General features: G+C 40.3%; 1 protein-coding gene and 1 non-coding gene across 12 annotated transcripts in view; both read left to right on the top strand.

Annotated features, from left to right (window-relative positions):
• Window positions 1-18784, top strand: part of FILIP1 (filamin A interacting protein 1) — a 315951-nt gene extending 297167 nt beyond the window's left edge. For 10 of the 11 annotated variants that reach the window (XM_062186380.1, XM_062186377.1, XM_062186376.1 and 7 more), the window contains one exon: window positions 597-3158. In XM_062186380.1, the coding sequence (XP_062042364.1) occupies window positions 597-803 (207 nt within the window). In that variant the 3' untranslated portion in view covers window positions 804-3158. Of the gene's footprint in view, window positions 1-596; window positions 3159-15284 lie in introns of those variants that run through there. The other variant, XM_062186381.1, reaches the window with a different exon arrangement.
• LOC133757250 (small nucleolar RNA SNORA28) lies at window positions 11169-11295 on the top strand. Its single transcript, XR_009865623.1, has one exon. It is a non-coding gene; the product is annotated as a small nucleolar RNA SNORA28 (small nucleolar RNA).
• Window positions 18785-25613: the final 6829 nt, after the last annotated feature.

Genomic DNA, 25613 nt, shown 5'->3' with positions numbered 1-25613 from the left:
AGAGCGCTGAAAGCTAGGGTTCCCTCAGCTCAGATACCTGGGGAAAGAGCTTGGAGAAAGAGGGCTGAGTAACTGACACTTTGTAGGAAGCAGGCCAAGTAGAACCAGGAGCAGTCAGAGATTGAGGAGTTATCAGAGGCGGCAGATGACTAGGTGAGACTGGCCAAGAAGTCACAGCAGGAGTGTTGGGTGCTTTAAGAAGGAGGGTGTAGTTGGCAGTGACAGAAACAGAAGAGTGTAAGGGCTCTGGGAGGAGAAAAGAGAGCTGCTTCATCTGAAATGGAGGGGAGGGGTGGGTTGAGACACAATCTGGGAGAGTGGGAGTAGCCTGATTCAGAGCCCGTGGCCTGTGTTTTCCCTGTGAAATAGGAGTTACTTGTATAGGAGGTGGTAGTTGGGCAGAAATGTTTCAAGCGAGAGAAAGAGAGGTAATAAGTAGATCAGATACCAAGTCCAAGTTTCCTGCACTTCTTTTAATTGGAGAAGGGTCATCTGTGGGTGTCCTGTGTATCAGGAGTCCTGCTAATGTTGAGATTGATGGCAAACGCAGGGGAAGTTCACCAACATCTGTGTCTCTGTGTTTTTCTCTCTTACAGTCTGGACAAGATGGGTCATCCCAGCGGCCTACACCCACCCGCATTCCCATGTCAAAAGGTATGAAAGCAGGAAAGCCAGTAGTGGCTGCCCCAGGAGCAGGAAATCTGACCAAATTCGAGCCTCGAGCTGAGACTCAGTCTATGAAAATAGAGCTGAAGAAATCTGCAGCCAGCAGCACTACCTCTCTTGGAGGGGGGAAGGGCTGAGGGCAGTGGCTCAGGGGGTATGTTGTGCCCATGCTAGTGCTGCTGTGAAAAAAACCCTTTGTCTGTTTGTGCCAACTCTTTACATGTGCTAATTTAAGTTTTAAATACTTTGTTTATAAAGTAACCAACTAATAGCCATGTGCCCTTCCTATTTTATGCATTTGTTTTGATGCTAGGGAACAGAACTAATGATTAGCACAACTACTGTTTGCTGTGTGGTTTGTTGAGGATGCTGGGTCTCAGGTGGGGCCTGACTTGTAGCCCCGGTTTTGCTTCTAGCAAGTAGACCCCTCAGTGAACCTATCTGAGCCTCAGGTTCTTCATCAGTAGGTTGAGGGGGCTGGATCACATGTTCTTCAAAGCTGGCTCTCATATTTCCTAACTGTAAGCCAAATTTACTAAGACTTTGTTCCACACTAATGTTTTATTTTTTAAAATTTTATTATGGAATAGGACATAGTTTAACAATTGTGATTTGCCACTGTCAAATCCTGAATTTGACTTATGTGCTGGAAAAATACTCCTCATAATTATTACAGGGCCTGGGTCTCTAAACTTTTGCAAAAACAAAAGCCTTTAATATGATTTCATATTGAATGTGAAATAAAATTGAAATGAAATATGGAATACCAAAAACAGAGTTTTACTTATTTGTATGTGTTTGTCTGTATTGTAGCACTTCCAAAATATTCCCAGAATTTCAGAGACCGTAATTTTAGAACCATTAATGTCAGACTTAAGCTCCTTTCGCATGTACAATTCATTTAAATTATGGGGCAGTCTGAATAGAGCTTGCAAGTGGCCCTTTGTAGCTTAGCAGAGATTGTGATGGATAGAGAATAGCAGAAAGTAAATTCTGATACATTCATGCCCAGAAAAAAATTATATCATGCACAGCTTAATTGAGTTCAAATATTTTTTTCAGTTACGAGTTGACCTGCAAATATAAAACCAGTTCATGATTTGGGGTGTGTGTAGTGTGTATGTGTGTGTGTTATAGTGAATCATGATTGAACAATTTTCTTTAATTTTAAGCATGTCTTAATAAGCATGAGATAGTGTGAATGCCAAACACCAAGTGTATTTGTGAAAGTAACCTTGTTAAGGTGGACATTGTGCTTCATAGTCACATGACCACAAATGAGCTCGACTCCTAACCCACAGCTTAGCATACCAAGGTCTCATATAGGCCACACCTTTGCCAAAATGTTTGTGCCAACTGGGTGAGCTTTATGAAGATACAACAACTATGAAGTTAGAAATTTTCATTTTTCCATTTTTGAATTGTTAGGGTTTCAAAATGATATGAACACCATCTGCTCTTGACGTTTGGGAAATGACAGATTTAAGAAAAAAGATGTGATTAGTTTTTAGCATACAAATCAACTTGTTTCATGATAAAGAAATTCTTCTCCGTGTTCTTTTAGATACCAGATTTCCTACCCTTTGTAGAACTTGGAACTGAATTATGTATAGTGGTGGAAGATGCAGATGCCTCATAATACTCACATCCATTTTAATCAAATCTCTGTTGCCTACTGCTCATCAGGTTACTAAAAGATATTAAGTAACCATGTTAAAGCCATGGTGTATTAATGCAACCTTAGGATGAGAGAGAGACAGAGAGAGAAAGACTGTTTATGAAATACAATTTGGACAGGTTTAAACAAGAAAGTTTGCCATTTAGAACACCGACTTCTATTTTTTAAAAGGAGATTTTTCTCCCATTTCATCAAGGGGGCATCAAACCCTTTTCAAAACAAGGGTCTTCACTGTTTTTACTAATGCCTTCCTGGCATCGGCGAAGTATTTAGTGTTACCATACCATAACCTACTGTATTTGTGTAAACAAGGGTGTCAAAAGAACCAAAGTGCATTCCTTCTGACTTCTGCCACTCTTCACTGACTGTTATCATAATCTTACTGTCACCTGCTGTAGTTTGTGCCTTTACCTGCTCACACTGTGCTTATGTCGTTTCCTCCTGGAAGTCCATTCCATCTGCAGGGAGAGTGCTCCAAAAGCCTGCAGAGTACATGTACAGGATGTTTATACATCTTGATCTTGGAACAGAGCCATTTATAAAGTACAACTCCTATGAAAACTTGGCAGAACCACACATGGTCACTTTTCAGAAAGGATAAAAAGCAACCACCAGGGAATTTTTCTTTGTAATTTTAGAATAAACTCTATCTTTATTGGATATCTTTGTTTTAAAACACATATTTAGAAATAAAATCCACTAGGGATAGGAGGTGGAGGATTAAATACACACCAACTACAGCTTTCATTTGTGAATATAATGTTTTTAAGATGCAATTTAATGTATGTTTTTTTTTTTTGTAGGAGTAAATGCAACTGAAAGTTTAAAATCTTTTCTTTGTTCTAAGAAATCTTATGTAGTAAAATAAAAGGTGTCTCACCATGACTGATGTGTACAGCTGCTGCTCAGGTCCATCATGAAGACCTCCAGGGGGAGGTGGGGCTGGTGGGTTGGGAGGTGTTTGCCATTCCTACTGACTTCAATATGACGGCACATTTAGGGACTGTCAGGGCACAATCTCCAGGGAGCAGATCTGGTTTTTCCCATTGGAGGATAGTTTTTTCTTCATTTTATAAATTTTTTATTTGGAAAGAAAAAGCGAGTGAGCAAGAGAGAGAGCACTCCTGTTCCCTTGTTGACTCCCCAAATCCCTGCAAGAGTCTTGGCTGAAACCATAAGCCAAGAACTCAATCCAGGTCTCCCACATGGGTGGCAGGGGCCCAGTTAGTTGAGCCATCACTCTTACCTCCCAGGATCTGGATTAGCAGGAGACTGGACTCGAGAATCAGAGCTGGGCATCAAACCCAGGTACCTTGATAAGGGATACAGGCATCCCAACCAGCATCTTAATTGCTAGACCAAATGCCCACCCCTGAGAATAATTTAACTATGTTGAATATTTCATCACATTTGTGATGGTGGCCGCCACACATGCATGGTTCCAGAAATGTCCTAAGAGGAGATACAACCCACAGAATGGCCATCATTCCTTGAAAAGGTGACTCCATAACTAGGTCATCTACTTAAACAGCATTATTCAGTTTCCACTGGTGTTTCCATTATGTTTCCAGTGGGGACTGGTTAAAGGGTAGCAATTGGGCTCTCTCTGGAGGTTTTGGTGTATTCATTGAAGGTACAACCATCTCAGGGAAATGAAAACATGGCCAGGAATGTAAGCTATAAAAAAGATTTGAACTTCTCATTCCCTTAGAGACTCAGAATCCTGAGGGAGAAGTACAACTTTCCTAACTGGAAAAACCACAGGGATACAGATAAGAAGACAAGTATGTTGAAGACTGGAGGGCAGAGGGAGAGGGTGGACAAAGTGATGAGGAAATGGGCATACAGAGGATTTCCTCATAAATAGGAATGTACTCATGTAATTCCAAAATTTCCCCAACCCAGATAAAGCTTAGTGTTTCCTGTCTACCTCCTCCAGGGTCTCATTGGTTATCTTTCTTCATTGTTGTTTCAATTCCTTCTTTTTACCTGCTGGTTACACAAAAGGATATAAATATGCTCTGGCCTCTTCCATTTTATCAAAATTCTTCCTTCACCTGGGCAGTCCCCTATAGCTGCTGCCCCGACTCCGTCCAACTGAATTAAGCTAACGTTCAACATTTTCTGCCTCCACTATCATGCTTCATATTTATTCTCTTTATTAAAGGAATTCATTTACAAAGGTAAAACATCGGCCAGTACTAAAAGACAATCCTGACCCTCTCAAATTTTCCCCTGGGGAAAATCATTTCCAATGCCTAGCTGGCATTTATGTCTGTATTTCTAAATAACATGCTTTACTGTGACTTTTTTGTTTCTAAATTTTAGATATCTTTTGTCTCTTTCTACTATCATCTGATGATCAAAGATTTAATCCTCTCACTGGTTCCCTCTTCCTTTTTCCCTATCCTCCCAATATGATTGCATCATAAATGTTTTGATAAATCAGCAGCCAGTATTTGTATGCTTATATATTTATATATTTATACATTTACAGTGTAAGTGCTGTTCCCTGCTGAGCCAAGTAGTATACTATGATTATGCTCTTTTACCACTTTTCCCCCTTCAAAAGAATAATTGCTTTAATTTTTTTATCTACTTGGTTTTCTATGTATCTATCTTTATTTTTTCCAAATGCTCCATTAGTTCTGCCAAACACTATCAGTAATTTTTCCAAGCACTTAAACACATCAGTTTCATATTTTCCCCTTGGAGTCCTTCCTAGCTCAGCCCTCTTCTTCCCTCCTCAGTCTGGACTGTTTGTCTGCTGGGCGTGCTGCACAGCTGTTGTCCTTTTGCCTTTGTGGAATCCTCTGTTCCTGATTCCTTGTCTTCTACTTCTTTCTCCTCTCCATCTATCTCTCTGTTTTGCCATGCACCTACCAGTAGTTTCTGTAGATAAAATCCCCCAGTATCCTCCCTGACATAGGTCAGGGGAGATGAGATAATTTCATAGTCCAGTGTGTGAACTTTTCACTCCCCTCCATTCAGTCTGTGCTGCCCATCCTTGTGCTCAGGTCCAGAACTTCTTAAGTCAGCGTTTCCAGAAGCTAAACCTCTGGTCTTTGTTGAGGGTAAGAGCAGAGTTAGGCTATGCTCGTCTCCCTCCCTGACCAAGACATCTCAGCTCCCTTGCATTTCCTTTTACCTGTCTGGTTATTCTGCCTCAGCCTCCCTTGCTGGCTCCTTGTTTTTTGCATATTGCATACCTCGTAAGGATTGATTTCCCCATATCATTGTCAGAAACCATTTTCCTAATTTCCATGCTTTCTCCAGTCATCTGATATCCTCCCATGACTTAATTTTTCACTCATATGCTAACTCCCAGACCTCCATCTCCAGCTTTGTGTCTAACTTTGCACTGCATATCTCCAACTCAGTTGGTGTAAAAACCATTCTCAAAGCCTCCCATCCCTCTTCCAACTCTCCTCCTCATGTTTCTCCCCTTCAGCAGCGGTATCCTGATCCAACCAGTCACTCAAACTGGAACCCTCCCTCAGTCCTCAAGTAGTTTCTAATTCTGGCCCCCTAACCTCTTCTGTCAGTCAAACCTCTCCATTACTTCCACCATCCTCACCTTGAGGTTTTCATAATGTCTCTTGTGAATTATTCTGATAGCCTTCTAACTGGTCTCATTAGTCTCCAGCCTCAAAACTCTCAGATCTATTTTTCATTCTGTTTTCCACAGTGCAAGATGATCATGTCACTCAATATTTGGAAACCTTCCAAATGTTCCTCCTTTACCTGCAGAATACAATGCCAACTCCTTGGTGTGGCACTTCAGGCTGCCTGTGGTTGGGTTCTCCCTTTCTCTTGTTTCCTGAGCACATTTGGCATTCCTATGGCTGGATCCCTGTCTTCTAGGCTTAGAGAACTGCTTGTTACATGCCAGGCCCTGCCATCCTTCCTTGACTTGCTCAGTTTGCTCCTTCTCCCTGAATTGCCCTTTCTCCGATGGTTGTGCCCTTCTTTGTTCAGCATCTCTTTTACAAACATTGCCTCCTCTAGGAAGAAAGCTGTTATTTCAGAATCTATCATGGGTTTTACAAGGCTAAAAAACCTTGCCATTCACTCTAGAGGAACAAAACTAGCAGGTGAAGAAAGGCAAGGAAGTAGGGCAAGAAAGAGGTACTCTCAATTCCTCCCCTGGTCTACAATGCAAAAAGTCACAGAGGGAACCAGCAAGTCATGTATGAGAACATGGTGGGAAGAGATGGTGGAACTGGTAGAGAGCCAGGTAGTTCCATTCTGGATGCGTTATTTCTGCTTTCCTCCAAAGGCACAGTGGCAGGTAATGGATGCAGAATAGCCAGGAGTCCTGGACTGGGGGGTTCTTGCCTCTGAAGCCACCACACTGTGAAGAACAAAGGAGATGTGAGCACTTTCTTCTGTGAAGCATAAATACACCCTGCATGAGTCACAAATGGCCATCCCTTGTGGTGCTTCTAATTCCCCAAAAGAAAGTTTCAGAGATTGCCATGCTCCTCAGGTTCATGAAAGATCCTCCAAAGTAGGACAGAAGCACTCATTTAAAAGGACTGAACACCACCACCAACAAGTAGGATCTGGATTTTGGATAGATATCAAGGTGAACATTCAGAGAATGAGGTTACTGAACAATGGAGTAGATACCTGAGAGGACTGAAAGCCAGGAGATGGGACTGGAATGACACTCTTGTCTGCCACCAAGAGGCTGTATTACCTTTGGCAAATGACTTTACCTTAGCTGTAAGCTTTTATGATTCTGGTATTCCTTCTTAGTCATAGTATCATAGGCTTCCCCATGACTTAGCAAGCAACTTCTAAGATCCTGCTACATTACTTTTCCTAAGAATGAATGATTAATTACTGATTTGGTAAAAGCACTTTTAGCCTCTCTACTTGCGCTAATATATTGGGTATGTGTGATGGACAGAATTACAAAATCACAGAGCTGGTTAGAGCTGAACCAGACCTCAGAGGATAATTCTCTCTGTTATTAAAAAATAACAGCAGCAGTGACAAAAACACAAAAGCAAAAAATAATTTAAAAAAGTAAATTCCCAAGGGTTAGAAATATCTAACCATATTTTTAATGATGAAGCCAGAATCAAAAATCAAAATCAAAGGCCAGAATAAAAAATCAGTTCTTATTTCTCTTAGTGCATTATTCATTATTTTATGTGATGAAATTACTTCATAGGAACAAAGTATAGATTTATTTATTTAAGTGTATATTTATAGACTGAAACACCCATACCCTTTAGACCAAAATAATATTGTCAAATGATTTTAAGATACTGAGATATCCATATAGAAACTATATGTGTGGGGCCGGCACTGTGGCTTGGCAGGTAAAGCTGCCACCTGCAGTGCCTGCATCCCACATGGGTGCCAGTTCAAGTCCCAGCTGCTCCACTTCTGATCCAGCTCTCTGCTATGTCCTGGGAAAGCAGTAGAAGATGGCCCACGTTGTTGGACCCCTGCACCCACGTAGGAGACCCAGAAGAAGCTCCTGGCTCCTGGCTTCAGATGGGCCTAGCTCTGGCCATTGTGGCCATCTGGGGAGTGAACCAGCGGATGGAAGACCTGTCTCTCTCTGCCTCTGCATCTCTGTAACTCTGCCTTTCAGATAAATAAATAAATCTTTAAAAAATATAGACAGGAGATACTTAAAAAAAATAAACTATATTTATAAAAGTTCTTATAGTAGTGTTTGATGACAATTTTCACACACAATGTTATTTTCCATGCTGTTTTTTTTTTTAAATTTATTTAGTTAGTTATTTGAAAGTCAGAATTACACAGAGAAAGAAGGAGAGGCAGAAAAGAGACAGAGATTTATTTATCTGAAAGAGTTACACAGAGAGAAAAGGAGATGCAGAAAAGAGAGAGAGAGAGGTCTTCCACCCGCTGGTTCACTCCCCAAATGGCTGCAACAGCTGGTGGTGTGCCAATATGAGGCCAGGAGCCAGGAGCCAGGAGCTTCTTCCAGGTCTCCCACATGGGTACAGGGGCCTAAGGACTTGGGCCATCCTCCACTACTTTCCCAGGCCATAGCAGAGAGCTGGATCAGAAGTGGAGTAGCCATGCCTCGAACCGGTGCCCATATGGGATGCTGGCCCTGCAGGCGGCGGCTTTACCCACTACACCACAGCACTGGCCCCTTTCATGCTATTTTATGACCACCCATAGACTTCACACAATTTAGGCATTTAATTTCTGCATCTAAAAGAGTAGAAACTGTGTGAGCTTGGCTCAAATATTTACCTAGTTTCCCAACATTAAGTTTTCATTTATAGTGAATGTTATACATGGGGAAACTATTTCAAAATTGCTTTTATCTGGGAAACATCATGCTGGAGATAAGGACTGGCCTCCCAGAAAAAGAAGGTATCAGTCATATCTGTGATTATTGTTAACTCCTGCAAACTGGGGGAGTTAACAGATGATCTGGGCTCATGGAAGAGTGGGAAATGTTTTGGAAGGAAGCAAATAAACTATTAGGTCATTGAGAAAGCCCAAGAGAATTTATATCCTCTGGTTCAAAAGTTTTCTAGGGCAAATGACAGAACTGATTAGCGGAAGTTTTTTTAATTAGCTGAGCTGAATCCAAAAGAAGAAATCCAAGTCCAAGTCAACAGGGGAAGTTTATTGAACTTCCTATTTAAAACAGATGTTTTGTCAGAACGCTAATTAATTTCTGAATGTGATAATAACACAAGTGAACCTAAAGCAGTTTATGAAAATGAGACACTTGAAAATAAGTAGTGTTGAGATACTCCTACTTCCAAAAGGCATAGAGAATGTAGGACCTTTTTTGTTTTTTGGCAGGTGGATGATTACCCTGAAGGCAGTAGGTTCAAAGCTGAGGTTTGGTGGCTGGTGGAGAGGAAGAGCATCATATCCCTGAGCTGGTATCATGCCTTCTAGACATGGCCCCTGTTAGGAAGGGAGCCACAGAACATAGTGAGGCAAAATCCAGGAGGAAATGTTTTCTGTGACTTGGATGAAGCAGCCCTCCTGCACTGAGGTGAAGTCCTGCTGTAAGTTGAACTTCTGCTGTGTTTTGTCTTAAAGTGACCTGGTCTCATTTAGTAAAGGAGACTTTTAAAATTCAGAGCTCCAGTGTCCCTTTGCAAAGAGTTGAGCAGAGTGTAAAAACTTGCAGTGCCCGGGGGGTCTGACTTTCTGAAGTACCTCTCTCTCACTTCACAGACAAGGAGCTCTCCTGGGGAGAAACAATTCCAATTTGCCTCAAGCGCTCAAAAGATAGTCTCCCCAAATTTCTCTCCAAATTCTGTTTCATAGATGCAGCTTTGGAGCTTAATCTTATGGGTCTCCCATGTGGGTGCAAGCATTTGGGCCATCCTCTGCTGCTTTCCCAGGCCATTAGCAGGGAACTGAATTGGAATTAGAGCAGACTGGTGTCCATATGGGATGCTGACCCTGCAAGCTGTGGCTTAACCTGCTGTGACACAGTGCCAGGCCCAGGAAAATTTTTCTTAAATGTATTTATTTGAGAGGGAAGGAAGGAGGGAGGGAGAAAGAGAGAAAAAGAGAGAGAGAGATGGGAGAGAGAGAGAAAAAGAGAGAGAAAGGAAGGGATTCTCTGCTGGCTCATTGCTTAAATACCCACAACAACCAGGGCTGAGCCAGGCTAAAGACAGGAATTGGAAACTCAGTCTGGGTCTCCCATGTGAATGGTAGGAACCCAACTACTTGAGTCATCATCTACTGCCTCCCAGAGTGCCCATTAGCAGGAGCTAAAACAGGGAGTGGCACCAGTGTATCAACATGGGCACTGTGGAAGGGATGTCTGTCCTAACTGGCATGCTAACTGTTCTGTCAAACACCTGTCCTACATTTCTGTAAATTGTTAATGTCAAAAGTATATAAAAATCTAGTGTCCCTCATGTGTATATGCTGACGAAGATTTAGGTTTTTTTTTTCCTTCCAATTATCTTAATAAATGTCTGCATATCAAAGGGCCCTAAATTTAAGTGCTTTTTTGCTAATAGATGTAATTAACTATGATCTTTGTTCCCAATCTGCCTATTAAAAGCTGTACAAATTACTAGAAAGAGAAAAGTTACTAGCTGTATCTGATTTTATCATGGTCATTGTAAAGGCTCCAAATCAGCTATGCTTAGTCTCATTCTGGGATGAAATGGAGACAGAGTAGGAGATGGAATAAAATTTGCTCACTGACTTTGTAACTTCAATGAAATGTAAACATTATTTTATTGTACTAAATTATAAAAAGACAGGAAGAGACTTGGGAGTTCTGCCCTCCTCCATTTCTATGCATGAATATAATAGTGTTATCTCCAAGTATTAATTTTTGTTCCTGGCATTTATGAATTACATATGCATCAGATAGTTTTGCTGTTAATGAGTTATTTCAAAATGTAATGGTGTAAAACAACACATATTTCTCAAAATTTTGTGTATTGGCTGGATGATTCTTATTTGAGTATTCTCAGCTGAGATTAGTGAAAAACTTAGACTATATGCAACTAAAGATTTAATAAATCTGTTTAATAAGTTTCAATGAAAACACTATCATGTAGAATTTGTCTCATGTCTGTATAAATTATATGTCTCCATATGTATAAAATAATGGGCTTACTTGTATTCTTTTAAATGAAGTTCATCCATATAAATATTAAAATACCATCTTTTATTGATAGAATTTATTTAGAATAAATTTACTTGGCATTACCAAATATTTGTGAGACAGTCTAGTTAATAACATATGTATATATGTACACACATATATACCATTTATGGATTGCTAGTTTGCTAATTGAAACATTAGTAATTGAAAATAATATTCCATTGCAAGCAACACTCTATGGCAGACTGTCAAAAACATCTGACACAATTTGAGCTTGCTGTAGCAAGGAAGTCTAAACTGTTCCAGAAATCTCTCTTCTGTTACACAAGCCATTATGTTATACTTAAGCAGTGTTCAACAACAACAAAAGAAAATATTTCAGCCAAGATATTGTTTCTTCTATGTACAAATACTCAAATTTTTACCAAATACTAATTGTAAAAAACTATTACCAGGGGTGGGTATTTGGTGCTATGGTTAAGATACCAATTAGGGTGTTTATATTCCACTGAGAGGCTACGTTTGGGTCAGCTCCACTTCCAGTCCCAACTTCCTGCTAATGTACACTACGAGAGACAGTAGATGATGGCTCAAGTACTTGAGCTCCTGTTACCCACATGGGGAGATTCAGATGAAGTTCTAGGCTCCTGGCTTTGGCCTGACCCAGCCCTGGCTGTTGCAGGCATTTGGGAAGTGAACCAGCAGATGAGAGATCATGTCTGTTGTGTTTCTCTCAGCTTTTCAAATAAACCAAAAAATGTAATGCTATCATCATAGAGACTGAAAAATGCTAGGATTAAGACCAAGCAATTCCAGGAATTAAGAGGTTTAAGCATTCAACGGGAAAAAAAGAAGGTGCTATAGTAACAAGAAATGTCACACCTGCAAAGGATGTTGGAGATGGTTTCTGATGCTCTCATATTGTACTGAGGAAACAAAGACACAAGCATTGACCAGGGGTGGCGTCAAGACCGCTGCAGCAGGTGAAACTGCTGCCTCTGCTCTGGCGCCCTGTGTGGGCCCTAGTTTGTGCCCTGGCTGCTCTGCCTCTGATCCTGCTCCCTGCTGGTGGCCCAGGAGGGCGGCAGAGGATGGCCCCTGCACCCATGTTGGAGACCTGGAGGAAGCTCCTGGCTTCTGGCTTCAAATCAGCCCAGCTCTCGCCATTGCAGCCATTTAGGAAGTGAACCAGTGGATGGAAGATCTCATGCTCTCTTTTGCTCTCAGAAAAAAAAAAAAAATTACATTGACCATAAGAACAATTCTGAATTTTACTCCTTCAAGTTGATGCCTTTTTTTTTTTTTTTTTTTTTTTGACAGGCAGAGTGGATAGTGAGAGAGAGAGACAGAGAGAAAGGAGAGAGAAAGGTCTTCCTTTTTGCCGTTGGTTCACCCTCCAATGGCCGCCGCAGCCGGCGCACCGTGCTGAACCGATGGTAGGAGCCAGGTGCTTCTCCTGGTCTCCCATGGGGTGCCAGGGCCCAAGCATTTGGGCCATCCTCCACTGCACTCCCGGGCCACAGCAGAGGGCTGGCCTGGAAGAGGGGCAACCGGGACAGGACCCAGCGCCCCAACCGGGACTAGAACCCGGTGTGCTGGCACCGCAAGGTGGAGGATTAGCCTAGTGAGCAGCGGCGCCAGCCTAAGTTGATGCCTTCTATTCTTTCTTAAGAGAAGGAAATGAAGTACTTATATAATTTAATTATATTAGGAAGATTTGAGACACAGGTCACGTCACTCTTTAAAACCTAGTTCAGAATTTTAGGTTTTTAAAGATTTTATTTACTTTTATTTAAAAGGTAGAGTTACAGAGACAGGAAGAGACAGAGAGAGAGAATTCTTCTATTTGCTGGTTTACTCCCCAAAAGGCAGCAATGGCCAGGACTGGGCCAGGCTGAAGGCAGGGGCCAGGAGCTTCATCCAGACCTCCCACATGGATGGCAGGGGTTCAAGTACTTGGGCAATCTGCTGCTGCTTTCCTAGGTGCATTAGCAGAGAGCTGCTAAAAATGGAGCAGACAGGACTCAAACCAGTGCCTATATGAGATACTGGTGTCACAGGTGCTGCTTAACCTGCTGTGTCACAGTGCTGGCCCAGCTCAGAATTTTAGTAAGGAAAAAGTATTTAATGGGAAATAACATTTTAATCTTAGACCCTGATTTTTAACTACATAATATTTTAATTAGTGCTTTTAATTTTTTGCCAGTATTTATATATTTTTAGGCATTTAGATAGTTTGAAACCAGAATAATTTTTCAAAGAAAAAAATCAATTTCTTTTTTTCTTGATTATTTTATTTTTTTTTATTTAATAAATGTGAATTTACAAAGTGCAAACTTTTGTATTGTTGTGGCTCCCCCCCCCCAACCTCCCTCCCTCCCGTGGCCCTCCCCTCTCCCACTCCCTCTCCCATCCCGCCCTTCATCGAGTTTCATTCTCAATGAAGATCAAATTAGTATATACTAAGCAAGGATTTCAACAGGCTGCACTCACACAACCACACAAGGTATAGGGTATTGTTCGACTAGTAGTGTTGTTTTTAAGTTTCATAGAATGATCCTGCGGGAGAAGCAGGACACACAGCAGACTCATAGAATGGCAAACGGCCCCAAACAGCACTCCGGCCTCAGAATCAACCCTTGGGGCTTCGGATTTGGCTAAAAGGCCCATGGGAGTCTCACAGGCATGGAAAGCCATGACACGGTGGCAAAAACAACCTAAATGAAAGATCCTAATGAACAAGACCCCAGCAGAAGCAACAGGCCATCAAGGAGGGAGGCGCCTTTCTCCAAAGGGAGGAAGGAACCTCCACTGTGATACGGCCTTGACTAAACAAGTTCAGAGTTGGTGAACTCAAGGGCCTTCCATAGCCTAGACAGCTGATGGCAAGAGCCTCGGGTGACTGCTGACGTCATGAATAAGAGTGCCAATTGTTAAATCAACAACGGGAGTCACTGGGTACATGCTCCCCAAGTAGGATCTCTGTCCTTAATGTGTTTTACTATGAAAAATCAATTTCTAAGGGTTTCTGGTATAATGAAAAATAAGTACGTAGGTCTTAAAAACTTTATAAAAGCCTCAGAGGTAAATATTCTAAAGTATATAAGACATTAATGTATTCTCTTTTATTTTGCTTTCATATCCATTTTATCTCAAATTTAAGCCAAAAGGCTGAGGGAAGGAGTGGAAACAGCTCTACCTAGTGGCCATCATCTGGCAAAGTTCAGGAAATAAGAAAGCTTTTTCTTTTCCCACAAAGGATCATCCCCTATGAATAATTAGTGTGAATCTGTAGATTTATGGCATAATGTGATTTGATTAATGTTCATTTAAATATTTATTACACACATAGAATTAAAATGCAAATAGCAGGCATTGAAAATTAAAGTGAAAGGAATGCTTGGAAATTTCCTCAGGCTATTGATAAACCTTGATATATGTTTCTGCTCTCAAAATATTGTCATATGTTGACAGGAGGCAATAAAATTTTCATGTGGAGAAACTATTTGAAGCATATTATTTTCTGTCCTCTGCTCTGTATAACCTCAGTGATGGAAAGACTGTCTCATTCTGCTCACCAGTGTTGTTCCATCCAAGCATGGATGGCGTTAGTAAATAATTCTTGAATGACTGAATGAAAAAACGTGAGGATGACATGTGTTTATGAAGGCTTAATATAAAAGTAACACCAATAAAATAATTTCATATAAAAATATCCATAACATGGCTGGACTCTTCTGATTACTATCTCAATCTATTTTGTGCTTGAGATAGTAATCAGAACGGTCCAGCCATGTGCTTTTATTGGAATGAATTTAGATGTGAAAGCATATAGAGTTATGCAAAAAGAAGCAATCAGAGACAAAAGTGAGTCATCTGTATTTATTCAGTTCTTAGGAATGTGTAATGAATATCTCCTTATTAAAACTCTAATCTATGCACTTAAAAAAAAAAAAAAAAGAAAGAAATTCAGGGAGTTAAGATTAGAAAGAATTTGGCCAGAATAGGAAGCATTCTTGTTTCTAGTTTCTCATTATTACTGTACATATATAAAATAATCACTACTTTTGTTTTCAAGGAATGGTCAAATTGACCTAATATTGTTAGAATACTAGACATGGCTTCTCAAGGCCTTTCAGAATTTGAGATATAGCATGTAAGCAACATGAAGTTGCTTAAGAATTGTAAAGTATTCTAGTAGCTACTACCAGGATCATGAACCTGCTTTTGTGTATTTAACATGTAGTCTTGAGGTGAAATGATGTGGTAAAGATCCTCACATAAACTATTGATCTGAGTTTCAGTGTAATTGAAAATACCATGTCTTTCTTCTCTTTATAGAAAGCATCATCATTCACCAGTTACGTATGAACTCCAGATGAAATGGTAAACCAAACACATATTGGGTGTGTGTACTTCCTCTGAATCCCTGTTGAATGGATAATATTTCTACAGTCCTTCATCATCACTAAAGTTCTCCATGCTACTGATCACGACTGGAAACATTTGACTACTTCCAGTGATTTTTTTTTTTTTGAGGGTATAATGTAACAGTTGAAAATGGCCTTGCTGATAACATGAAAATATGTAGCAAGAGCAATTGAATCTTTGTGCCAAAAGAAATTTCTCTTTTGCAATGCTTTCAGGTTCATGGGCACATGCTATGTAATTTATTTTTATAATACATTTTGTAATGTGACTTTTTCCCAGAAGTGTTTCCTTTTTCATAGTCTATGGCACATATATCTGTGGAATACACTGTCAGTTCCTCAAAGTATTGGTATTGTTGTGTTCAGAATGGTAACCCATAATTCTTTTCATCAATTTGTTATTTTTCAAGAAAAAGTAAAACATAGGTAAAACTTAGAAGCAGGAGATTCTGGTAGAGGTTTCCTTTTCATTTGTATAATACTATGATTTTGATCCTGGTTCAGTACTGACAAATAATGCTCTGCCTTAAGAGCTTAATTTTAAAAGCTAGTTTTTGAAGTTGCTCTGTCTGGTGTTCTGTGCCAAGAACCTTAGATGAATTGAATTTCATATGGAATAAATTCATACAAGGATATGTACCAGTTTAACCAATTAGGGTACAGGAACAGTTCTGAATGACAGCTCAATTATATTTGTTTGTATTATTTACTTATAAGACTTACAATAAGGACTGTGATACCAGGATATTTCTCATAACCTATCCCTAATGAAAGCTTGAAAATAAAAACTGATCTAGATAAGTTAGCATCTTTTAAATAGTAAGAAATCCTGAGATAGACAACTTTTTTCTCCTTGCGTTTTATGGATTTTCATAATCACATGTAGGTTAAAGAATATAATCTTTAAAGACAAAAAGCACATGTGTCACTTAAGTTTCCATGTCAGAGCTGCTGTAGAATTTAGGTTTGTATGAAAATGTACATGTAAAATCTACTTGAAACCCTAATAATTTATTTTAAAAATTAGTTTTTAAAAATATGGACATTTTCAATCAGGTCTTAAAAGATAATTTTAAAGATAAATCAAGATGTGACAATTCAATTTCTGAAGGCAGAAAATCATCTGTCAGGTAAATACCAAGATTATGGTAAGAATGCTTATGAATTCACATGGATAACTAAAAGCCACACAAATAATACCATTGACTCATTCTTCTGGGTACAGATTATGCCAGGCTAATAAATCCAGAGGGGGTCCATGCTGAGTCTCTGGAGTAGAGGAATTAATGCTGGGTTTCTTCCCCTACATAACCTAAGATTTTAAGATATACCTCGTGGAATTGGCAAGTCATATTCAACAAGTATTATAAATAAAATAACTATTCTTTGTTAAAAACTATTTTTGATTTTTTTAATTAAAAGAAGAGTAGGCTTACCCTAGCTTTAGTGACTGAAAAAGCATCATATAACCTTCCCTGGTTTTGATTACTAAGAAAACTAGTGTGTGTATGTGTGAAGATTTTCCTGTTGTTGTTACTGAGTTTTGTTTCCTGAAAATGTTGAACTGTAATGACATTTTCAATTAGAAAAAGATTTTATTTAGTATTGTTCTATTTTTCCTGACTCACATTTGAGCTCCCTATTTGCCTCTGAGGCAAAAATATTTGGATGTGTCACAGATCAGCAGTTTTGAAGCAAACTGCTTTTTCTCAAGCTGTGAGAATTTTATTGTACTAATTGTGAAAATGCTAGAAGATAAGATATAAGCAGTTTCTTGATTTTAACTTAAGATATTACAAGTAACGTATGCATCTTTGGAGCTGAAGTTTTTTATTCTCCTAAATTTATAATGAAATTTGGTGCTGCAAGAACAGCTAGGATGATGGTGCAGTCATTTAGACAGGCACTGAGCTTTCTTCTGCCATGCTACAGCTAAGGCCTCTGTGTAAACTGAATGGAATCTGAGAGGGTAAAATGTATCAGATTAATTCTGGAATGAGAGACAATATGCAAAATTAATTGATAGTCACAAAAAACATGAATGGACATATCATGCATAAGCAAATAAGTTTATAGTCACATCTAGATATCCACATCTAATTGAAAAAATTGCCTTAACATGCAACCCTGGTACTATCCTATGCTCACATAATTTCTCTCTCCTTTTTGTAAATAAATCTCCAATCACTAATCTGAACTACAGTCATTTCTGAATGGAATAATTATAAATGTTTTCTGAAATATAATCAGTGTTTCCCATTCAAGGCACAACACTGAATTACTAATTATTTTAGCCTTTTATTTTTCATATGGGAGTGTTTCTTAAGAGTATCTTCTACAAAGATTTTTTTTCAAGTATTTCATAAAGTGTTGGAGTTTGATGAAGATAGTGGATAAAGTCTATGAACCACATGTCAAATGCCTGGAATGTTCACAAAATGAGAAGAATTAACTGTATATTAGGACAATCAGAAAATAAAATTCATGATGTGATACATTTATATATTAGCATAAACATCAACATTACTGAAAAAATTCACAGCTTCTAAAAAATCAGTGGGAAATTAAATTAGTAAATGGTGAGAAATGTAATGTTTTCCACCTTTCTCCAATCCTATGGTTGAATTTTCTTGGAAATGAATAAAAAACATAGTAAAAGTAGGATGTACATGATTTTGGTAAACAACAACTCCGAAAACAGTAACATGTACAACAGAAGATAAAATGCACTTGAGGCATAGGGCCTCCTGTGTACTCTCAATGCTATACCTGTGCTAAAAGCACTAATTAGAAAGCAAGGAAAAAGAGTAAAAATCTCTCTGTCTTAAATTTATAAAAATTGGGAAAGTTTTGTTGAATTAATTTTGGCAGTTATTTTTTAAGTGTTTATCATTTATTCCATTATTATGTGATGACAGTTGTGTTTGTTATCTAGGGAAAATGCTATAGATTCATAAATTTGAACAGAAATGTTTATAGATGCCATGACATGGTACATTTATTTCCTGGTGGTGTTTTTTCATTAATGTTATTTGGGGAATTTTACCTTGCCATCCACAGATTTGTTATTTTAACAGTGGAGATCTGTATTTATTTAATATATATTTTGTTTTAAAAATATCCAATATAAGAGGCTTACTGTGTGATCAGACATTCTCTGAAATTTTGCAGGTTTTTTTGAGAGCAAAAGAGTGTGTTGAATAGTTATGGAAATACATTCTATTTTCAAACAATTTTTAATTTTTTCTCTTAATTTTTATTAAGTATGTGAGAATTTATTTTTCACTGGAGCCAACTGAATTTATGGATATGTACTTGTCTTCTATATGAATGTAATATCCTGCTTTCAGTTCTTCACAGTTTATTGAAATTATTTAACCAGTTAAGATATTATTTGTATTACTTCCAAAGTCAACTATGTTTATCAGAATCTCACCAGAATGTGAGAAAAATAACTAATATTAAAGCTTTGTGCAATATATTTTTTGAGTTGGAACATAATATTCACAAAATTAAAACCACTTAAAATGTGCATGCAACCTTCTTTTTATTTTAAAGTTCTTTGCTTTTAAAGTTTCACTTCTGAGTTGTTTTCTTAAAAAAATATAGTTTCTTTTGCTATGGATAAGCAGATGTAGTAAAATGGGACTGCCAAAATATGGGTGTTTTCCCTCAATTACACCAAATTGGATTCTTTATGAAGGCAAAAATTTTAAGACACCAAGAGATAGAAACTGTCTAAGGGGTTTCCCTCCCTCCTTTATCTTCACCAAATGCAGTCAGCCAACATCCAGAATAGTCCACCACTGCTCTCTGCTGTCAATCTGAAGGAGGATCACATAGAGTCAACACCCTGAAGCTTTGCCAGTAGTCCACAGCTCAGCTTCTATAGAGGCAGTTGGATGCTTTCAGCAAAATGGGATTTAATGGAGATATGGTTCTGTTCTAATCCCTTTTATTTATAGACAAGAAAGAGTGATCCACGGTCTTATTTCCGATCCTAATTTATCTTTGCCTTATTTGTGACAAAGAAATGGGTTTCTCTTGCTTATTATATAAAGGTACACTTATCAAAAAAAAGAAAAAAGTGGATAAAGATGGTATCTAAACCAAGATACTTTTTGCAGGTAAAGCACAGATGTTAGGGGGTTTTGACCATAGGCCAGCCTCTGTAGCCTCTCACCTTAAAGAGAGCCCATTGGTGCACATAATTTAAAAGCACTGGCTGAATGTAGTCGATGTTTGTGGATAATTTTCTTTCTTTCTTTTTTTTTTTTGACAGGCAGAGTGGACAGTGAGAGAGAGAGAGAGACAGAGAGAAAGGTCTTCCTTTGCCGTTGGTTCACCCTCCAATGGCTGCCGCGGCCGGCGCACCGCGCTGATCCGAAGGCAGGAGCCAGGTGCTTAACCTGGTCTCCCATGGGGTGCAGGGCCCAAGCACTTGGGCCATCCTCCACTGCACTCCCGGGCCACAGCAGAGAGCTGGACTGGAAGAGGGGCAACCGGGACAGAATCTGGGGCCCCAACCGGGACTAGAACCCGGTGTGCCGGCACCGCAGGCAGAGGATTAGCCTGTTGAGCCACGGCACTGGCCTGTGGACAATTTTTTAAAAAGAAAATCAGACATCTTTAGTTACCTCTGGCATTATGCCCAATATTTCTTTCAGAAACAAGTATCTTTAAGGAGAAAAACTCTTTCTCTCTTTAGGAGCCATATTGACTGATGTTAGTGTACAAAGCTGTCTCCGATTTGTAAGACTTTTAAAAATAGAACTTGCATATTCCTCACAGTGAATGCAAGATACTGGGTAAATATTTATAAAAACATAGTTAACTCCAGCTAGAAAGAGGCCTTTCCTATTCATCTTTCAGCTACCTAGTTTCCTTTCCTCCAATCTCTGTTTTGGCCTTCCTGGCTTTCACTGTCTCTGCCTTGATAGCATGGCATGTTTGGTAAAAATGGCAGGGTGTTTCATAGGCATCTATTTATTGGCTTTTAACCCCAAAGAACTCCTTCAGTAGTAGGTTAGGGTACCTGTGCCTTTTCCTCACCATACTCTTCTAAGAGCTGATGTTTCCCTTGCAAAAACATCTGTACCCACGGGCATTTTCAAGTGCATATCACATGGATTAAACAGGAAGAAGCCCTCAATCATCACTGATTCTAAAGGAAGACATGCTTTCTGATAACACAAAGTTCCTCAACAGGTCACCAATTGGTCTAGGCTACTTTAACAAAAGTGTGCCCACTGATTTTTCACTTCACAAAGAATGGTTCCTATATGGAGCACTCAGGCAAGCAGGCAGTGGAACAAATGGACTACGTAAGTGAACAAATTCAGTATGTCTCAGAAATTGAGAGCATCAGATATATATGTTTCCATGGCAACCAAAGCCTACCGAGATCTTGCTTAAGAGAAAGAACATGATCACTCAGAGTACATGATCTTTTTTTTTTTTCAGTTGTCCAGAATACATTATCAGTACTGCTTTACTTGCTTTATTATTTTTGAAGAATTATTCTATTTATTTGAAAGAGTTACAGAGAGAGGTAGAGCCAGAGAGAAAGAGGTCTTCCATTCCACTGGTTCACTCTCCAAATGACCACAATGGCTGGAGCTGAACTGATCCGAAGCCAGGAGCCAGGAGCCTCCTCTGGGCCTCCCATACAGGTACAGGGGCCCAAGGAGCTGGGTCATATTCCACTGCTTTCCCAGGCCACAGCAGAGAGCTGGATCAGAAGAGGAGCAGCTGGGACTCGAACTGGCACCGATACGTGATGCTGGCACTGCAGGCTGGGGCTTTAACCCACTGCACCATCATGCCAGCCCCCCAGAGTATACAATCTTGCATGGCATTAATAATGCATATAATATAAGGCTCAACTTTGTCTATGTTCCCTTATTTTTTACTCTGTTCTCTCTTTGGTGGAGAAATACAATATCATTCTTGAATTGAGACTCATTTCTCTGGTTTAATTTTTGTCATCACAGAGGGGATGAAATGTGATACTTCTTTAGAGCTCCTAAAACCTCTTGTACACAACTTAAATGGGATTAATCTTGTTGAATTTTAAGCGCTTCCTGCAAAGTCTCTCCCACTAAAATGTGAGTTTACTGAATAGGTCAGGTCAGTTCAACAAGATTAATCTAGCATCTTTTCTATTGCAGGCACTCTGCCAAGTGTTTGAGATTCAGAAAAGAGTAAAAATAGTATCTGATCTTGATGAACTTCTATCAAGTAACAAAGGCAGATGTAAACAGATATTTTTCTTTCCTTTTCTTTTCTTTCTTTCTTTCTTTTTTTTTTTTTTTTTTTTTGACAGGCAGAGTTAGACAGTGAGAGAGAGAGACAGAGAAAAGATCCTCCTTCAGTTGGTTCACCCCCCAAATGGCTGTTACGGCCGGCGTGCTGCACCGATCTGAAGCCAGGAGCCGGATGCTTCCTCCCTGTCTCCCATGCAGGTGCAGGGCCCAAGCACTTGGACCATCTTCCACTGCCTTCCTGGGCCACAGCAGAGAGCTGGACTGGAAGAGGAGCAACTGGGACAGAACCGGCGCCCCAACCGGGACTAGAACCCGGGGTGCCGACGCCGCAGGCGGAGGATTAGCCAAGTGAGCCGCAGCGTTGGCCTAAACAGGTGTTTTTCAATATTATACAGAAATACAAGGATAGTGGTATGTGTAAGTTGCCGTGGGCTCAGAAAGCAACTCTTAAAGCTGATCTAGGAGTCAAAGAAATATTCTTTATAATGACTACAGACCTGAATCTTGAAGGATGAATGGAAATTTTATAAAAGCAGAATCCAGCACCCCAACCGGGACTAGAACCTGGGGTGTGGTGCTGCAGGCAGAGGATTAGTCTAGTGAGCAGAAAGTTGAATTTAGTTGAAAAGCATAATTGCAGATAGAAGGAGAAACAGAACTTCCATCCACAGGTTCACTTCCTAAATGGTCGCAATGGCCAGGGCTGGGCCAGGCTAAAGATAGGAGCTAGAAACTCCATCTTGGTCTCCCACATGGGTACAGAGGGTCAAAGACTTGGGCCATCTTCTGCTGCTTTCCCAGGTGCATTAGCAAGGAGGGAGCTGGATCAGAAATGGAGCAACCAAGACATGAATCAGCACCCATATGGGATGCTAGCATTGCAGATAGTGGGTTAACCTGCTGGGCCACAATGCTGGTCCCTCATTTTTTAAAAAAATAATTAATTTTTTTAAGATTTATTGTATTTATTTGAAAGACAGAGTTACAGAGAGAGGTAGTGACAGAGAGAAAGGTCGTCCATCCACTGGTTCACTCCCCAGATGGCCGCAACGGCCAGAGCTGTGCCGATCTGAAGCCAGGAGCCAGGAGCTTCTTCCGGGTCTCCCATGTGGGTGCAGGGGCACAAGGACTTGGCCCATCTTCTACTGCTTTCCCAGGCCACAGCAGAGAGCTGGATCAAACGTCTTTAAAATAATTTCAACATATTCTTGAAAAATGACCTTTACAACATAGACTTAAATGGGGAAGTTGACTTTTTTGAGCCCCAGAAATTAAACAGGCTTTTTAGTGGGTGGTATTAAATATTTTTAACACCATGGGCTTCCCTCTGACTAGCACACTGTGAAGCACAAAGCATGGGTCCAACAACCTGATTCATGGCATCAGTTTTATTGGCACTGAAGTCTTCTAGCTGGAGTATTCTGCCCACTTGCTTTCTTCACTTCCTTAACCTATAATTTAGCAACCCACTGCTCCCTGACTTCAGACTCCACTTCACCAAAATTGCTTTGAAAAAGTTTCCATTAATCCTTCAAGATTCAGGTCTGTAGTCATTATAAAGAATATTTCTTTGACTCCTAGATCAGCTTTAAGAGTTGCTTTCTGAGCCCACGGCAACTTACACATACCACTATCCTTGTATTTCTGTATAATATTGAAAAACACCTGTTTAGGCCAACGCTGCGGCTCACTTGGCTAATCCTCCGCCTGCGGCGTCGGCACCCCGGGTTCTAGTCCCGGTTGGGGCGCCGGTTCTGTCCCAGTTGCTCCTCTTCCAGTCCAGCTCTCTGCTGTGGCCCGGGAAGGCAGTGAAAGATGGTCCAAGTGCTTGGGCCCTGCACCTGCATGGGAGACAGGGAGGAAGCATCCGGCTCCTGGCTTCAGATCGGTGCAGCACGCCGGCCGTAACAGCCATTTGGGGGGTGAACCAACAGAAGGAAGACTTTTCTCTCCGTCTCTCTCTCTCTCACTGTCTAACTCTGTCAAAAAAAAATTCACATTTTTCAAAGATCTACTTTCCTGTATCTCCTGTTGATTCTCATGGAATAAATTAAGCCCTTTCCCTGCTATATACCCCTTTTTAAAATAATTTCACTGTTATACATGCAACAGATGTCATTTGGCTGTCAACCTAGAGCTGGTGACAGCATATTTAAAGGAAAGACCTTATCTATGATTGATTGCACATATTTAAAAGACAAATGCCAGGGCTGGCACTGTGGCACAGTGGGTTAAGTGCCGGCATCCTATATGGGCACCGGTTCTGATCCCAGCTGCTTCTTTTCTGATCTAGCTCTCTGCTATGGCCTGGGAAAGCAGTGGAAGATGGCACAAATCCTTGGGCCCTTGCACCCACGTGGGGGACTCAGAGGAGGATCCTGGCTCCTGGCTTCAGATCAGCCCAGCTCCAGCCGTTGCGGCCATCTGGGGAGTGAACCACCAGATGGACGACCTCTCTCTCTGTGTCTACCTCTCTCTGTAACTCTGTCTTTCAAATAAATAAAACAAATCTTTTTAAAAAATTAAAAATAAATAAAAGACAAATGCCATGGGCAAGTAATCAACTAAGAGATTCTATGCAATGAAAGTCATAAAGTCTGAGGCCTTTTTAGATATCTTTCCTTTAAACGAAGGGTGAAATTAAATCTTATTTTCCGCCTAAATCAAAGTTCTTGTTTTTTTTTAAAGAATTATTTTATTTATTTGAAAGACAGAAATACAGAGAGAGGTAGAGCCAGAGAGAGAGAGGTCTTCCATTCTGCTGGTTCTCTCCCCAAATGACCGCAATGGCCAGAGCTGAGCTGATCTGAAGCCAGGAACCAGGAGATTCCTCCAGGTCTCCCACGTGGGTGCAGGGGCCCAAGGACTTGGGCCATCTTCTACTGTTATCCCAGGCCATAGCAGAGAGCTGGATCGGAAGTATAGCAACCAGGACTTGAACCGGTGCCCATATGGGATGCTGGTGCTGCAGGCTGGAGCTCTAACCCCCTGCGCCACAGCCCTGGCCTCAAAAACAAAGTTCTTAGGCTGTCAACTAAGGAATTCTGTTGTCATTCCTCCCTCCTCTAATGACACTAACTATTAAACTATCTTGTTTGACTTGTATTTCTGATTACTGACTGGTTATTCAAGAATTGTAAAAGCATTCTTCACCAGCAATGATCTCAGCCTTATCAATCTCTCAGTGTGAGAAAAAAGCATTTTTTTTTTTATGACAGGCAGAGTTAGACAGTGAGAGAGACAGAGGGAAAGGTCCTCCTTCTGTTGGTTCACCCTCCAAATGGCCGCCACAGCCGGCGCTGTGCCGATCCAAAGCTAGAGCTAGGTGCTTCCTCCTGGTCTCCCATGCAGATGCAGGGCCCAAGCACTTGGGCCATCCTCCACTGCCTTCTCAGGCCATAGCAGAGAGCTGGCCTGGAAGAGGAGCAACTGGGACAGAATCCGGCGCCCCAACCGGGACTAGAACCCAGGGGTGCTGGTGCCACAGGTGGAGGATTAGCCTAGTGAGCCTCAGCGCCAGCCGAAAAAAGCATTTTCTTAAAAGATGTACCTGAAAGAGTTCAAGCAATATAATACATAATAATCAAGAGAAGACCAATTCTAGAAAATAATTTTTCAAAATCAGTTTGAATCAATCTTTGATGCAATAAATACATAAAATTGAACTTATTATACAACGTCTACCTATTCTGCTAAAAGTCCTTTGAAATAATTAAAAATGATTATTATCTAGGCTCATCAAAGTTCTCTAAGCTGCCATGGTTAACTTGAATAGGACAAAAAAACCAATTGGGGGCCAGCACTGTAGCACAGCAGATTAAAGCCCTGGCCTGAAGTGCCCACATCCCATATGGGCACCAGTTCAAGTCCTGGCTGCTTCACTTTTGATCCAGCTTCCTGCTATGGCCTGGGAAAGCAATGGAAGGTGGCTCAAGTGCTTGGGCCCCTGCAACCACATGGGAGGCCCAGAGGAA

The sequence above is a fragment of the Lepus europaeus genome, chromosome 3, assembly GCF_033115175.1.
Source record: "Lepus europaeus isolate LE1 chromosome 3, mLepTim1.pri, whole genome shotgun sequence".
Classification (NCBI taxonomy): Eukaryota; Metazoa; Chordata; class Mammalia; order Lagomorpha; family Leporidae; genus Lepus; species Lepus europaeus.
This window is presented reverse-complemented; position numbering and strand designations above follow the sequence as displayed.